At 50.1% G+C, this 13,948-nt stretch overlaps 1 protein-coding gene across 7 annotated transcripts in view; it reads left to right on the plus strand.

Annotated features, from left to right (window-relative positions):
* The window catches only part of SNX29 (sorting nexin 29), a 505,847-nt gene that overhangs the window by 110,677 nt on the left and 381,222 nt on the right, over window positions 1–13,948 (plus strand). For all 7 annotated transcript variants that reach the window (XM_046665870.1, XM_046665874.1, XM_046665871.1 and 4 more), the window contains 2 exons: window positions 11,246–11,309; window positions 13,455–13,583. In XM_046665870.1, the coding sequence (XP_046521826.1) occupies window positions 11,246–11,309; window positions 13,455–13,583 (193 nt within the window). The remainder of the gene's footprint in view (window positions 1–11,245; window positions 11,310–13,454; window positions 13,584–13,948) is intronic.

A 13,948-nucleotide genomic window follows, 5' to 3' on the forward strand; every position in this document is an offset into this window, starting at 1 on the left:
TGGCAACAGTTGTTAGCCGGGGGGCCAATCTTTAAAAAAAAAAAAAAAAAAAAAGGTAGGGCAGGGAGTCTCAAAGTGGTGGTCCATGGCCGTGATCGCTTGGGCCTGCCTGGAAAGAACATTTGTTTACAACGTTTAAAATCAGATTTGTGTAAAAACGTGGATGCTGGCTTCTCTTGACAAATCAGACCTGGCGGCAGCCTGGGCTGCGTCCCTGCGTGGGACAGTGGACTGGGGGCAGGGGCTGCTGCCTCTGCCGGGCGTGTCCTCCCCTCTGCCCACTGTCCCCACGTCCCTCTGAGGACTTCGTTGCATTCACTGTCCTTACCTGTGTGGCCTGTCTGCATTTGCCTTTGGGACACCTGCCTTAAGGTTGGTACTGTGTCAGTACGAACGAACACTGTGTTTCTCATTCACACACGAGTGAGAGAACCCCAAAATTACATGTGGGAAAGTTAATGAAGATCTAGAACTATCAGGATACTATAAGGCGTTTTTCTCTGTCCCTTGTGACTTTCTTATATTTCTCATTCTGTTCCCATGGGTTCCTCAAAAATCTTTTCCTTTACAGATCATATAGAAACACTAGTTTTACGGTGGAGGGTCGGGGGGGGGGGGCAGAATTTAATCTGATTCCTGATTTCCCTAGAGAGCAGAGAGAGGTCGGGAGAGTTGCTGGAGGCCTTCTGCTGGGAGCTGGTGTGTCTGGAGGGCGTGTGCTCCATCCAGGGAACAGGCAGGCCTGCTGCTGCCAGCGCAGCCAGGGACAGGCTTCCGAGGGTGCCTGACTGGGTGTGAGTCCTTGCCCTGCCACCTCCTGGCTGTGCGGCATGGGGCAAGTCACTTCCTTTCTCTGGGCCTTCGTGTCCCACTCATATGATGGGTGTAGTAACCCTTGCTTCTCCAGGATGTCCAGAAAATCAAATGAGACTGTGTATTTAAAGTGCTTGTCACTTTGCTGGGCGTATAGAAATCAAAGCACGGTAGCCACTGGCCATATCTTGGGGCTTTTTTCTTCATTGTAAATTATGATGTAGAAACCCTGGTAGACAGGGGACAAGGGGAGGCAGAAGAGAGAAACAGAACAAAAAGCTAGAATGGGCCCAAGATTGATTGATCGATTTTAAAAGTTACGTATTAGAGCTCAATATGGTTGATCCTTTCTCTTGGAGATAAAAGGAAAGGCAGTGGGTAGGCAGAAAAAGATACAAAAAGCAGTATGTTAAGTTTGAAAAGTGACGGTGTAGGTTAAGTATATATGCACAGAAGAACATTTTTTATTTCTGTGCATGTGCCCTCATGAGCCCTCTCTTTAAATATAACTGAGTATGGGCCCTGGGGAAGTATTTGTAAAGGCTCTTTGAGGTCTTTGGAAAAAGATGCTATATAAAGCCAAAGAATTATTACACAGATCTGTTGATATGTGGGAGAGAGAGAGAGAGAGAGAGAGTGTGTGTGTGTGTGTGTGTGTGTGTGTGTTAGTCCAGATGTACCATACCGAGTCATCGAGTTTTCTTCCTTTTTAGTTTTGAAAAGGGAGTTGAAGATGAATTATCTTTGAGGTAATTTCCCCCCTGGAGGGCCTTTAATGGCTGAAGATGGCAAGGCTCTCCCCCCTCCCTCAGCGTCGCTGGTTTAGTACTTTGTACAGCATCTCTGACGCCCACGATCACTGTGAATGGAGCATTATCTGGTGTGTGTGTGTTGGGTCCCTGGGCGGTGGGGTCGGCCCCTGCTCGCCTGATCTATTTGAACTGGGCGTTGATGCCGTTGGAGTCTTGTGCCGAGGAGGGAGGGGAATGGTTTTGCAGGCTCATCCTGTTTTGGGTCATGGTAATGATATATAAGAATTTGTCCCCTCCCTTCCATGTGGATCCACTCCTGAGACACCTATTGGAAAAGCTCAGTTGGAGCCTGAATCCCTGTCACCGGGGCAGGGAATTACAGCTGTGAACCTGGTGGCTGGTGTTTCCTGGTGAGGCCTTAAATTTGTTATTAAATGTGGTTGACATTTCCGCCTGGCCCATCCCGTGCTCAGTTCCTGGGTTGAGGGGCAGATTGAAGCAGTGGGTGACAGTCATTCACTCGTTTGTGTAATCACTTACTCATCCGGTCCTTGACTCACTGGACAGGTCCCTGGTGTGTACTGTGGCCCCTGTTCCCAAGGGGAGCCTGTGGGTGAACAGCTTCACCCCAGTAGACAGTGCTTCTGGGGAGGTGTATCCGTGGTGTGGCCGGGGCCTAGGGAAGGAGGGGTCCAGTGACCGCTCCTTGACCTGTTTGGCTGTGAGGACTCAGAACCTCCTCGGGTGTAGAACACAGAGGCAGAGTGTTGTAGGGGCTCAGAGGGCCTGGGTGCTGGGAGGGAGTTGGGCGGGAGCTGGGTGGCCATTCCTCTGTGCCTGCCTTATTCCTGTGGCCTCACGGTCTCTGCCAATCGACCTCAGAGAGCCCTCTTGGCTGCGCTTGTACAGCAAGAGAGCAAGTCAGCCAATGGGGAGTTTACGGAATCAATAAGGATTCTTCCCAGAGTTTGGGTTCCTCTGTGGCTTTGTCCCGGTGTTGGGCTGCAGGCCTCTGTGGCTCACGTTTGACGGTTCAGACGCCAGCCACTTTGTCCAGCTCAGCATTTTCTCTGAGCTGAGTGGGCTTGCCTGGAAGGGTTTTACTGGCTTCTCTTTTTGGTGGACTTCTGCCACATGCCTGCATCTCATTTGTCCCTGGCCAGGCCTCTGCGCATGATGGCAAATTGTCCTCGGCTCAGCTTCCAGCAGATGCATCTTGGTGGAGCGACTTAGATGTGTTTGCTCTTGGGCCAGATGCGTCTGCTCCCATCCTCCTTTCTCTCTAGTCAGAGACTGTGGCCCATCCCAAACTTCTGGAGGAATCTGTGTGATTGGCTCAGTTTGAGTCAACCAGCTACCCTAGGTCTCAACAGCTGCCATTGCGGGTGGCTGGGAACTGGAGACGTGTGGGGGCAGAGTCCCCAGGAGGGGCACGAATAAGACAGGGCAGGCCTGCTGGCTCATGTCTGCCACAGCCGGTAGGTGAAGGCGTCGCAGGAGAGGTGGTCCCAAGCTGAAACTTAAGGGGGCTCCCAGTCAGGGAGGCATCCAGGCCTTCCAGGCCCTCAGAACAGCCGGTGCCAAGACACAGGCGGGAGAGAAACAGGCTGGGGTTGATGTGGTGGGAGACAAAGCACAGAGGAACGGAGGAGGTGGGCCGAGGTGCGAGCTGGCCCAGAGGCTGTGGAACGCATGGGCTGGGGCTCCGGGCATCTGCAGGGTGGAGGCGGTGGCTGAGCCCCAGCTGTAGATGCAGCCGCCTCTGGGGAACCTGTGAGAGTGGAGGAAGAAGATCCAGGGCAGGAGGTGGAGCAGAGACAGCCGGAGGGGCCAGAGCAAAGCTGAGGAGACCTTTGAAGAGGCAGGGAGGGATCCACAGTATCTGAAGCAGCAACTGCTTGACCACTGTTTCACGCCTATTAAAGCCTGGTCTACAGTCTCTTGTTGGGGTCTAGCAAGTGGGCCCCACTGATTGGCACAAGTGCCTGGCAGGCCACATACCTAACCACAGAGAGCCACCTCCAGCCCTGAACTGGAGAAGGCTGGCAGTGGGGGGTGGAGGGAGGAGCTTCTGCGTGTTCTCTTGAGACAGGGGTCGGCAAACCTTTTCTGTAAAGGGCCAGAGGATAAATATTTTAGGCTGTGTGGGCCCCTCAGTTTGTCACAAAACTCAGCTCTGCTGTTGTCGTGTGAAAGCAGCCATAGGTAATATGAAAACAGACGAGTGTGGCTGGGTTCCAGCAAGACTTTTGCCACCCTGCCAATCCTGTGAGGTCAGCAATCAGCCACATTTTTCCAGCCGAGGGGACTGAGAGGCAACGGGCTTGTCATTTGTCCAGGGTCCCAGAGCTGGGACCTGGGGGATCTGGGATTTGATTAGAAAACCTGTGTTCTTTCTGTTCTGCCTGTTCACTGCCCTGAAGAGCTTGAAATTTCCACAGTGGGTGGGTTTTTGTTAGACTGGCCCTCACTGTGCAGAAGTTTAGAAAGCGAGAACTGTCACTCCCTTAACGGACTTGCTGTTTGCTTTCGTGTTAGGAAAGGCCTCTGCTGCTGCCAGATGGCATCAATGTTTGTTCACATTGATGTTTATTCACATAAACTATAGTTTTAATTGCTGCATTTCCCACATTTAAATTATTCTATCTGAAATTTATTTGGATGCATAGCAGAAGCAGAGATTTAAGTCTTGTTTCTTGCTCCCAAAATGGTTCCTTGCCCTAGCAACGTTTATGGATGAATCCATCCTTCCCACAGTGATTCGAAATGCCGCTCTTTATCCCGGATTGATTTCTTATGGTTGAAGTTAATGTTCTCCTGTGTTCTTGACTGCATTTGCTGTTCAGTTCTCTGAAGCCAAGCAAGGAACTGATTTTGAGATGGATGGTTGTGTGCCTTTCACCCTTAGGAGAGGGAGAGCCCAGCTCAGCCAGGCTCAGCAGAGGCTGCAGCGCAGAAACACTGCTCTGTTTTCACTTGAATTGTGTGCTGTGGCAGGTAATAAAGAGGAAAGAAATCACAATGATAGAGACTAAACAAATAATGGGATGAGCAGCACTGGGGAGAAGAGAGAAAATTACAAGGTGGAGAGCGCCTCTGCCAGTGTGTGTCACTGGTGCTTGGAGAAATACAATGTTTACGTGACATATGGAAATCGACCCCGATGTAACTTACTGGCTTTACTGCCCGAGAAAAATCAGCAAAATGAATGTATCTAAAGTTAAAGCCTGTGGAAAGATCATTTTTTGGGGGGATACCAGCTCTCAGTATCCTTTTCCGTTTCTTTTTCCACCGTTACCACGAATGTTCTGTGATGGCAGTGTGGGGACGGTGGAAGAGTCTGATAGCCCTCTTTCCGTCATGGATTTTTTTGTTGTTGTCGAGATTCTCAGTATCAGAGTCCTGCTTTGCCTGTGTTTGTGTCCCCAGTCATTCTGATGTTGATGCAAATACTGGGGCATGGTCCGAGAGGCTGGACGCGCGTGGCGTATAGGACAGGTGGAAGGGGAGGGTCACGCTAGGATGATGGCGGGGGTCGGGCCAGCGCCGTCTTCCCACTGTTTCTCCCGGGCGGCTCCTGTGCAGTGTGAGTCGGCGCCCTTGCAGGCGAGCCCGCGGCTGGCGCCTCTCGCTGTGGCTCCTGCGGCCGTTCTTTGCCAGAAGAGCATTCCTGTGTTCTCTGGACTTCCTGGGGAAAGTTCCCCTTGTGAGTTTTCTTTTCTCCATGGAATATACAGGTTCCAGCTGTGAAGTCTGAGCGGCAGCATTTGGGACCCCTCTCGCCATGCCTGAAAGCCCAGAACCCAGACACTTGCTCCGTCTCCTCCAGGTGACCCCTCTCTCTGCGTCTGAGTTCCCACGTTGCCCATGGTGATCTTGTTCGACACTTGAGAAAATTCTGTTGTCTAGCCGCTGCCCCAGGCATAGACCACTTAAAAGTTCTCTTTTACTTACCAAGGTCAAGGTACACAGGAGCTCAGGAAACCTTATAACTTCTGAAAACGTGCCCAACTGAACCCAGCCGTACTCAGGTGGCCATTGTGGCCTTGTCCTCATCTTTCTGTCCCCTACCCTGAAGGGAAAAGGCACAATTACAATGATCAGTAACGCGTTGAATGCTTTCTATGTGCTGGGCATTGTTCTAAGCATCTCATTTACATGTTGCCTTATTGAATCCTTGTAACACTTGTATGAGATAGTGACTGTTAAGATCCCATGTTATAGATGAAGGAGTGGGTGCTCAGAGAGGGTGAGTCACTTGCCCAGAGTTGCCCAGTGGCAGAGTCAGGATTTGAACCCAGGACCTGACTCTAAAGATTGTCCTCTAAAATCCAGGATCCTGAATCACTTCCCTGCACTCATTGCAGGGAACTTTGCTCTTTCAACCATCCTGCAGGGAGTGTGGCATTGTCCACATCTTGTGCAGAAGCCTCTTCGAGGTTACCAGGTAGTAAGTGGCTGAGCTCGGGTTTGAGCTCAGATCTGCCAACCCAGGAGCCTGTTGATAGCAGCTTTCCATGGATCGTGCTCGTCATTGGAATGGAAGCTCCTGGAACCCCCACCTGACCACCTTCTCATCCCTTGTCCACCCTCCTACTAAAGCTCTTTATTTCTCTCCAGTTCATGGTCCTGCCCAGGACAATTTTTGGCCTTTGAGGTTTTGGAAGGTGACTTGGGACCCTACAGTCAACTTGTCCCAGTGCAGTTTCCTGCTCTGTATTCCCGAGCACCCTCATCAGGTGGTTGTGAGAATGGAAACAAGGCTTGTCAGGTGCTGACAGATCGCTGGACATAGAGCGCTCACTGCATGGCAGCTGCTATTTTTCTGTTTCAGTAGTATTGTAGTTAGATAGGAATAACCTCTCTGGGTCACTCACTTTTCGTAAACCTTGGCCAAGCACCTGATGTGCGGGAGCTCTGGGGACCCAGGATGCCCCACATGCTATGTACCTTGAAGGAGTTGCGAGTTAATTGCAGAGGCAGAGGTGGTTAATTATTACACACTCGGCAGCTTGCTGAGGGGTAAGGGCATCAGGGAGGCCTTCCCAGATGAGCTGCCTTTTCATCTGGGCCCGAACAGCGGAGTTGGGTTTTATCAGATTGGCAGTGGGGGAGGGGTGGACACAAGCTGAGATGGGTTCTGACCAGGAGATCCATGAAACACTTTGTGGGGAGGGCCGAAAGAGTCCAGGCAAAATCACCCGGGAGAGTTCCTCAGGAAGGCCTCGGGTCAGAGGCTGCGGGCCCAGACTGATCACTGTCTCCACAGAGTCCAGGTAAAGGGGTTGGTGACGCCCGGTGACACCTGGAGAGGGCAGGACACAAACATCCCCACATAAGGATCGTGTTTCACGGGTGGTAACTGCTCCCTCCGGGAGAGGCTCAGCAGACGCCCCTTTTGGCACAATGCTCCTGTCCTGAGCTTGCAGGGCACCCGTGCCGAGTGCTCCGGCTGTGGGGGTGTCCGCGCCGTGCACACGTGTTCTGCTGAGCTCTCTCCTGCTTAGATCCAGCGCAGATGGTTCATTAGCGTAAATCAGACGTGCGTGTGACGTGCCGCGGTTGGACAGAGAGAGGGCTGGCGAGTGGAGTGTAGTTGCTTTGGTTGAGAGGAGATTTCACAGGGGTTGTGTTGGGGAGGGATGAACAGGTGGTGCACGGAGGATTTTTAGGGTGGTGACAGCACTCTGTATGATACTGTAACAGTGGATACGTGTCATTATACAACTTTCCAAACTCATAGAATATACAACACCAAGAGTGAACCCTGGCGTTAACTTTGGGTGATTATGATACGTCGGTGTGTGCGCATCACTTGTACCAAATGTACCACTCTGGTAGGTGATGATAATGGAGGAGGTGTGCATGTGTGGGGGTGGAGGGTCTATTGAAAAATCTCTGTACCTTCCTCCCAATTTTACTGTAATAGTGTATTTTTTTAAAAAAGTGTTTACCGTTTCCAGCCTCATGTTACAATTATGAATGTCCTGTTCCTTTGCTCCCAAAAGAAGTTCGGGCCAGTTGAGAACTCCAGCGGGGAAGAAGGCCTCATAAGAAGACTCAGAGTTCAAACAGGCCTTGGAGTAGATGAGCTGTTTCCCCAGTCTGTGTCTGTAGTCCCCGGCTGCAGCCTTACCGCCTGCTCCGGGTTTCTTGGAGATGAGAGCTGTAGAGATAGCGTCCTGTCTTCAATAATATATGAAGTCTTGACTTTTTTTTCCATGGCTGTGGGTTCATGGGAATAAATTACTAGCTTTTTTGTTTTTGTTTTTTTACAGATTTGTGTTTTCAGCTTTAAAGGAATTGTAACTCTAGCTATGATGAATTCTTCTAAATTATTAATGCTCGCTGTTGCCGTCTGTAAGAGGCAGTGCCTTGACATAGCACCGTCCCATCTAATCTCTCCTCCGAACCTTACCGCACCCAGGGAGGTTGGAGGTGGGTGCTGTTGGCCCCTGGCACCTGAGAGAAAGGCTCAGAGAGGCTGAGACACTGGTTCAAGGCCAGGAGCCAGGACCCCAGTTACCTGGTCAGGTTCAGAATGAGAAGCCATACAGACTGTTTCTTTGTAGGCATATGTGAACCTGTACTGTTGTCCTCCGTTAAGGATGTTCCTTCCTTGGATAAGTTGGGAGCCTGGCTCTCTCGTTGCGAAGGTATCCAGCAGGTGCTCCGTAGATGTTGACTGAGGAATGAGTGAACTGCAGGCAGGGCGTGGTCCAGGCGGGGGGCACACTCTCTTTCGGCTTCGTCTGTTTCACGTGCTGCTTCCCGTCTCCCAGGGGCTGCGGGGCGGCAGTGCGGCCCCCTCTCCGTCTCCCTAGGCTGGTTAGCTCTGCCGTCGGCCTAACCTTCCTCCCCTCTTCTCCTCTCAGTCCTGCCGTCGCCCTGCTCTTTCTGATCTTTATCAGCATCTTCTCTGGACATGCTTTTTCTGCCTGCTTTTTCTCTTTAGAAATTGGTAAACCTTGACAACAGTTGAAAGGACCATGTGTGGCTCAGGTTTTACAGTATGCGCTGGGAACTGAGCCCCTCAGGTCCCGGCTGTCGCCTCGTTACCTGGACCCATGTTGTTCAGAGCGCCTCGGCTCTGGGCGTAGCACACAGGTGATGTGGGTCTCGTCTCCCGCCTGCTGCCTTCTGTCAGTGCTCTGCGTCTTTATGGTGGCGTCAGCTTGGAGTCGGAGGCCTCGGTGTCCATCCTGGCTCTGACATTCAAAGGTGTGCGGTTGTGCAACTTATTTAATAACCTCTCCAGGTTTGTTCTTCATCTGTCAAATGGATTACTGTTCCTGTGCGGTGTCGGTAAGATAATAGCTTGTACCTCCCTGCATGTAAGTGGTAGCAATTATCCTTGCTGCCTGGGGTTGAGTGCAGAGTTCGGAAGTGGACAGACGTGGATGCAAATTCTAGCCTGCGTTTACATTCAATCCTCTAAAAGGGACTAGAAGATAGCGTCCCGTAGATTAGTTCTGCGACACCATTGGGACAGTGTACATGAAACGCTTTGCTGGGGAGTGCTAGAACTGTCATCAAGTCCTGAAGACTCAGAGCTTTCAGAGGGCAGGGCCATGTGCTGTGGCTCCCCACCATGCCCCTGACTCTGGCAGAGTCTGTGTCTGCTGGATTCTACCCTCATTGCGTGCCACTCCCACCTTCCTTGGTTCACTCTGCCTTCCTCGTGTGACCAAGCTCAAGCCTGTCTCAGGGCCGTTGCATGTGCTTTTTGCTGTGTGGAGTGTGTTTCCTCCTTATGGCAGTGGGGCTGGCTCCTTCTCCTCATCAGGCCTCTGCTGACATGTCATCTCAGAGAGCCCTCTCCAGAGCACCCCATGGGAACCGGCACCACTCCCCACTGTCAGTCTCTGTCACCTCACCTCGCGTGCGTTCTTGTCTCGGCTCGTCTCATTGCCCCAAGTTTTACGTGCTTGTTTTGTCCCCCCTACTGGAGGGGAGGCCTCCTGCAGGCAGAGACTCCAGTCTGTTGTGTTCACTCTACCACAGTGTCAAGGACAGTGCTTCTGCCTTGTAGATGCTCAGTGAACCCGTGTTGACCCAATGAATTTTTAGTCTTGGTGACACGAGGAAGGGGACACCTGAGCCATAACCTCCTCACAGGTACCTCAGGAGGCCCGGTGTCTCACAGTGTAACCCACAGGTTTCCCACTGTGGAGCGCACGAGGGGGGCCCAGGGCGAAGACCTCCAGCAAGTCCTCATGACGCTGATGTGGCTGCTCTGGGCTGGAAAAGACGGGGGGTCTGTTCTTTGTCCCACCTCATCAGAACAGAGTGGCCTCTCGTGTCTGACCTAGAGGCTGGGGAGGGCCCCTAGGCCCGTTCCTGCCCTTTCTTCCCTGAGACTGGGCTGTGGGCTTTTCGCTCCTCCGGTGCTGTCTGAGGACAGCATTGGTCCTGTGGCCTCATTTCTTGCCCCAGGGTCTTTGGTGGCCCTCTTTCTCCCTGGGCATCCTGAGTAGGAGGTGACAGAGGGACCCACCTCTTTATCTGTGTCTTCTCCCTCCTTCATTTGCTCCTTCTGCGCAGTTTATTCATGCCCCAATGGATGGGACAGTGACCTGCATTTCTTAGGAGTATATAAAGAATTTAAAAAGTTCAGGTGCCAGTGATGGCTTCGAACAGAGCTTGACAAGTAAGGGTTCAAATTTTAGCTAAAAGGAAGAAACCAACAAACCATACCTTTTTCTAAAAGAGGATTTGAAGTAGCATATCAAAAAAGGTAAAAATAAGACGGGTTGTCGGTAAATTGGCACAAGGTGGAAATGTAGGTTTGAAAAGAAGATCAGAGGGGGGGTTAGGACATGGAGTGGTCACCACATGGTCACATACACTTACTAGATGCGTGATTCTGGCTGTGAGCTTCCTAGCAGCCAATCCCAAGAGGGAAATATAGTTGACAGGGTTCATTAGGGGGAAAAACAAAACGAAACTGGCTCTTCAGGAGAAATTCAGACGTTCCTGGTCCTGAGATCTGACTGAGTGATGTGGTAAACCATGTCTTTGCTATGTGGATGGGCAGTGACAACAGCTAAGCTTGATAGGATAGGAAACTTAGGTGCTCATTTAATTTAAAGGTGTGGCTTCTATCAACAAACGCTTCCTTACATTGAAGACATCCAGAAGAGTAGCTCCCATAAGTAACTATGGACTGTGTACTGGAGAGACCCCCTCCCCCTCAATAACGTCACTTGTATACTAACTGTGGAAGTCAGTGTAGGAAGACCACATCTCTTAGTAAACGTAAGTATTTACCTGTCAGCATGAAGCCATGTGTCACTTAATCTGTCTGATCCGCTGTTGATAAACAGCGTTAACTGGGACTATATCGTTGTTCAAGACAGATGTTGTCCAGTAGCGGGGACTTGGAAGAGCACTTAGAAATTGCAAGCCTGTGCTTTTTCCATAGCGACTGAGTATATTTTCACCAAGGAAACAGCTCCACATTTATTCTCATGCTGCCCTGCGCTTCTGTTGTGTGTGGCTAATAAGAGCAATGGACTGAGCCCGTGGGGTCTGTCAGACTGTATCGGAATTGGTTGTGAAGGGAAGAGGGGACTTGCTTTGACAAGTCGGCCCGTGATAGCACATCATCCAGATCAGTGAGGGGACAGTGTAATAGGTGACATCTGCTGATGGTTGTTGACTTCACTTCCTTCCCTCAGGTGAACTGCGACAGGCGATCGTGGCCATGATGAATAGGAAGGACGAGCTGGAAGAAGAGAACAGGTACTGTGGTCTGCAGGCTGGGGCAGCCTCTTCCTTTGACCTTGTGCCTCTGGGACCGAGAGGACCACAGAGGAGGGAAAGTTGGCTTTATGGCACCCTTGTGACCAATGATTTCTTACCTCTTGTCTGGGATGTACCACGTTAGTGTATGTATATATACATTGTGGCTCAACGTTAGCGAGGAATGAAAACCTGACCATCATGGCACCACCTTAGAACAAACTAATTTGGTAACATCTTTTTTTTAAATTCTTTTTTTTGAAAAGATACCGTACAATTCACCCATTGACCGCGTACAGTTCGGTGGTTTTTCATATATTCACAGATATGTGCAACCATCACCATAGGCCACTTCAGAACATTTTCACCACCTCAAAAAGAAAACTCATACCCTTTAGCTATTGCCCTCCAACCTCCTGACCCCCCCAAAATGAAAGGTTTTGCATAATCTTCAGTTGAGGGCCTACTGTGTTCCAGGCATTCGAATATTGGTCTTAAAGTTTGCTCAGGTCAGGGATACCTAGGGCAAGATGGTATTTGGAGTCTTTTGACGTCCTCCAAAGCCCAATTGCAGATGCTGAGGGCAAAGGATTTTATTCGTCTTTTCCCTTGTGTAACCACGCCAGATACTAGCGAGGTCTTAGCTGTGTTGCTGCCATCCAGTTGCCCGAAGGTGAGCTGCTCACCTGCCAGGACCTTGTCTTGGCTACGGGGTGGTCAGTAGAGGGATTTTCCTCAATTATCTGCTAAGCTGCTGCCAGCGTGGTGAGGCTGCCTCCCTGGGCTGAGGAGCGGTGTTGGGCGCGTGTGTCCATGTCGTCCTCTTATTGTTTTATTCAGAGCGGGAATCAAGTGTCCACAGTGAAATGCAACTGTGCTTCTCTTTTTAAACCTCATTTTGGGCCCTGCTTGACAAAGCTTCTCCCTCATCCTTTATGGAAACACATAAAGCAAACAAGCAAGAATACTAAAACAAAAGAGAATCTTTTTCAAAAAGGAATCTTTAGACAGCACAATTTCCCAACTAAAGCTTTCAACAAAGGGCTGCTAGACATTCAGGATTCTTCTTCCTGCTCCAGCTGGAGCTGTTACCTTGGAAGAAGCCGTAGGTTTTGTCTTACCTTCTGAGGAACAATAGTCACTGTCTGTTAATTCCTTCTCCTTCCCAGAAAAAGAAAAAAAATCATACCATGTTTGCATCAGGGAGTTCCAGGCCCCAAGAGGGGACTTTTCTCCAAACTCAAAACACAGGTCTTGGAGAGTGCAGTGAGCAGTGGGGTGGGGAGGTCAGACCGTTGCTTGTATTCTGATGTCTCATGGCAAGTGTCCTCTAGATTGAGGATGTAGATGCACCAAACCCAGCAAATGTTTTCTAGAAATAGCCATTTGAGGTCCAGTGAAGTACGTGGTCAACAGAGCCATTTGGCTCACTTATAGGTGGTAACTTGTGGTTATTTCTGAAAAACCTGCTGTCTTTTTGCTATTTAAGGCCAAGGATGACAGATATGCAAGTGAATGTGTTTTGGAGGGTAAACAAACTCCGAATATAAAATAAAACACAAGACGTGCCATGTCAAACTATATAGCTCTATAGAACACCATATATGCTTGTTTAACTTGGAGATGGCAAGGGACCAGGATTCAAGTGTCTTTTGGGGGTAGAAGTGGAAATGAGAGTAGACATCTGTCAGCTAATCTGAGCCTGTGTTCTATTTTTATGGCTTGGATTATTCTTTTGGGCTGTCCTGGCATCCTCTCCTTTGTTAAATCTCTTATCCAGTGTGGCTATGACAAAATGGCCTCAGTTTAATGTGCTGCACCTTCGAGGGGGATGTCTTTAAAGGGGCTTGCCTAGGGTTTGCTCAACTCATTGTTTCCCCTTGATTTAAGCTGCCCACGGGCTCTCTGGGACACAGAGCCTGGGCCACAGATGGTCCCCCAGAGGCTCATCCTAATTATTACTCTGAGGCTCTTGAGCAGAGTTTAGTATTTCCTTAAATCACTTTATACGAGCTAGACTTGAGTTATGGTTTATGCAGAGCCTTGTGGAAAATGAATGAATTAGGACTTAGGTAAATCGCTGTATTCTGGCTCCATGGACTCTGGGTGGACAGCATCTGAACAGATGGGGCCCCCTCTTCCCAGATCACTGCGGAACCTGCTTGATGGCGAGATGGAGCACTCGGCTGCGCTCCGGCAAGAGGTCGACACCTTGAAAAGGAAGGTAGCTGAGCAGGAGGAGCGGCACGTCACGAAGATCCAGGCGTTGGCAAGGTAGGGAGGGCAGAGGGACTGAGAGGTGGTCGTGGGGGTCTTTGTTAAAACCCAAGCGCACCGTCTGCTGGTACATTTTCATTAAAAAAAAAGTGACTGTTGGAAATGAAATTTATGCATTTATGCATTTGAAATTTTAATTTATTTCATTCGCTAAATATTGAATAATATGTGTGCACATGGTTAAAATACAAAAGGTACAAATGGTTAAACTATGGAAGTCTCCTCTCTGGTCCCCAGCCACCCAGTTTGCCCCCTGCAGGTGGGCAGTGTTACTGATGCAGAGATGCTGTGTGCATACACAGGCAGATACGTATGCACGTAACTGTTTTTCTTTTCATTTCCCTGCCCTCCTCCTGTTGTCC

This window comes from Equus quagga, chromosome 7 (genome assembly GCF_021613505.1).
Source record: "Equus quagga isolate Etosha38 chromosome 7, UCLA_HA_Equagga_1.0, whole genome shotgun sequence".
Classification (NCBI taxonomy): domain Eukaryota; kingdom Metazoa; phylum Chordata; class Mammalia; order Perissodactyla; family Equidae; genus Equus; species Equus quagga.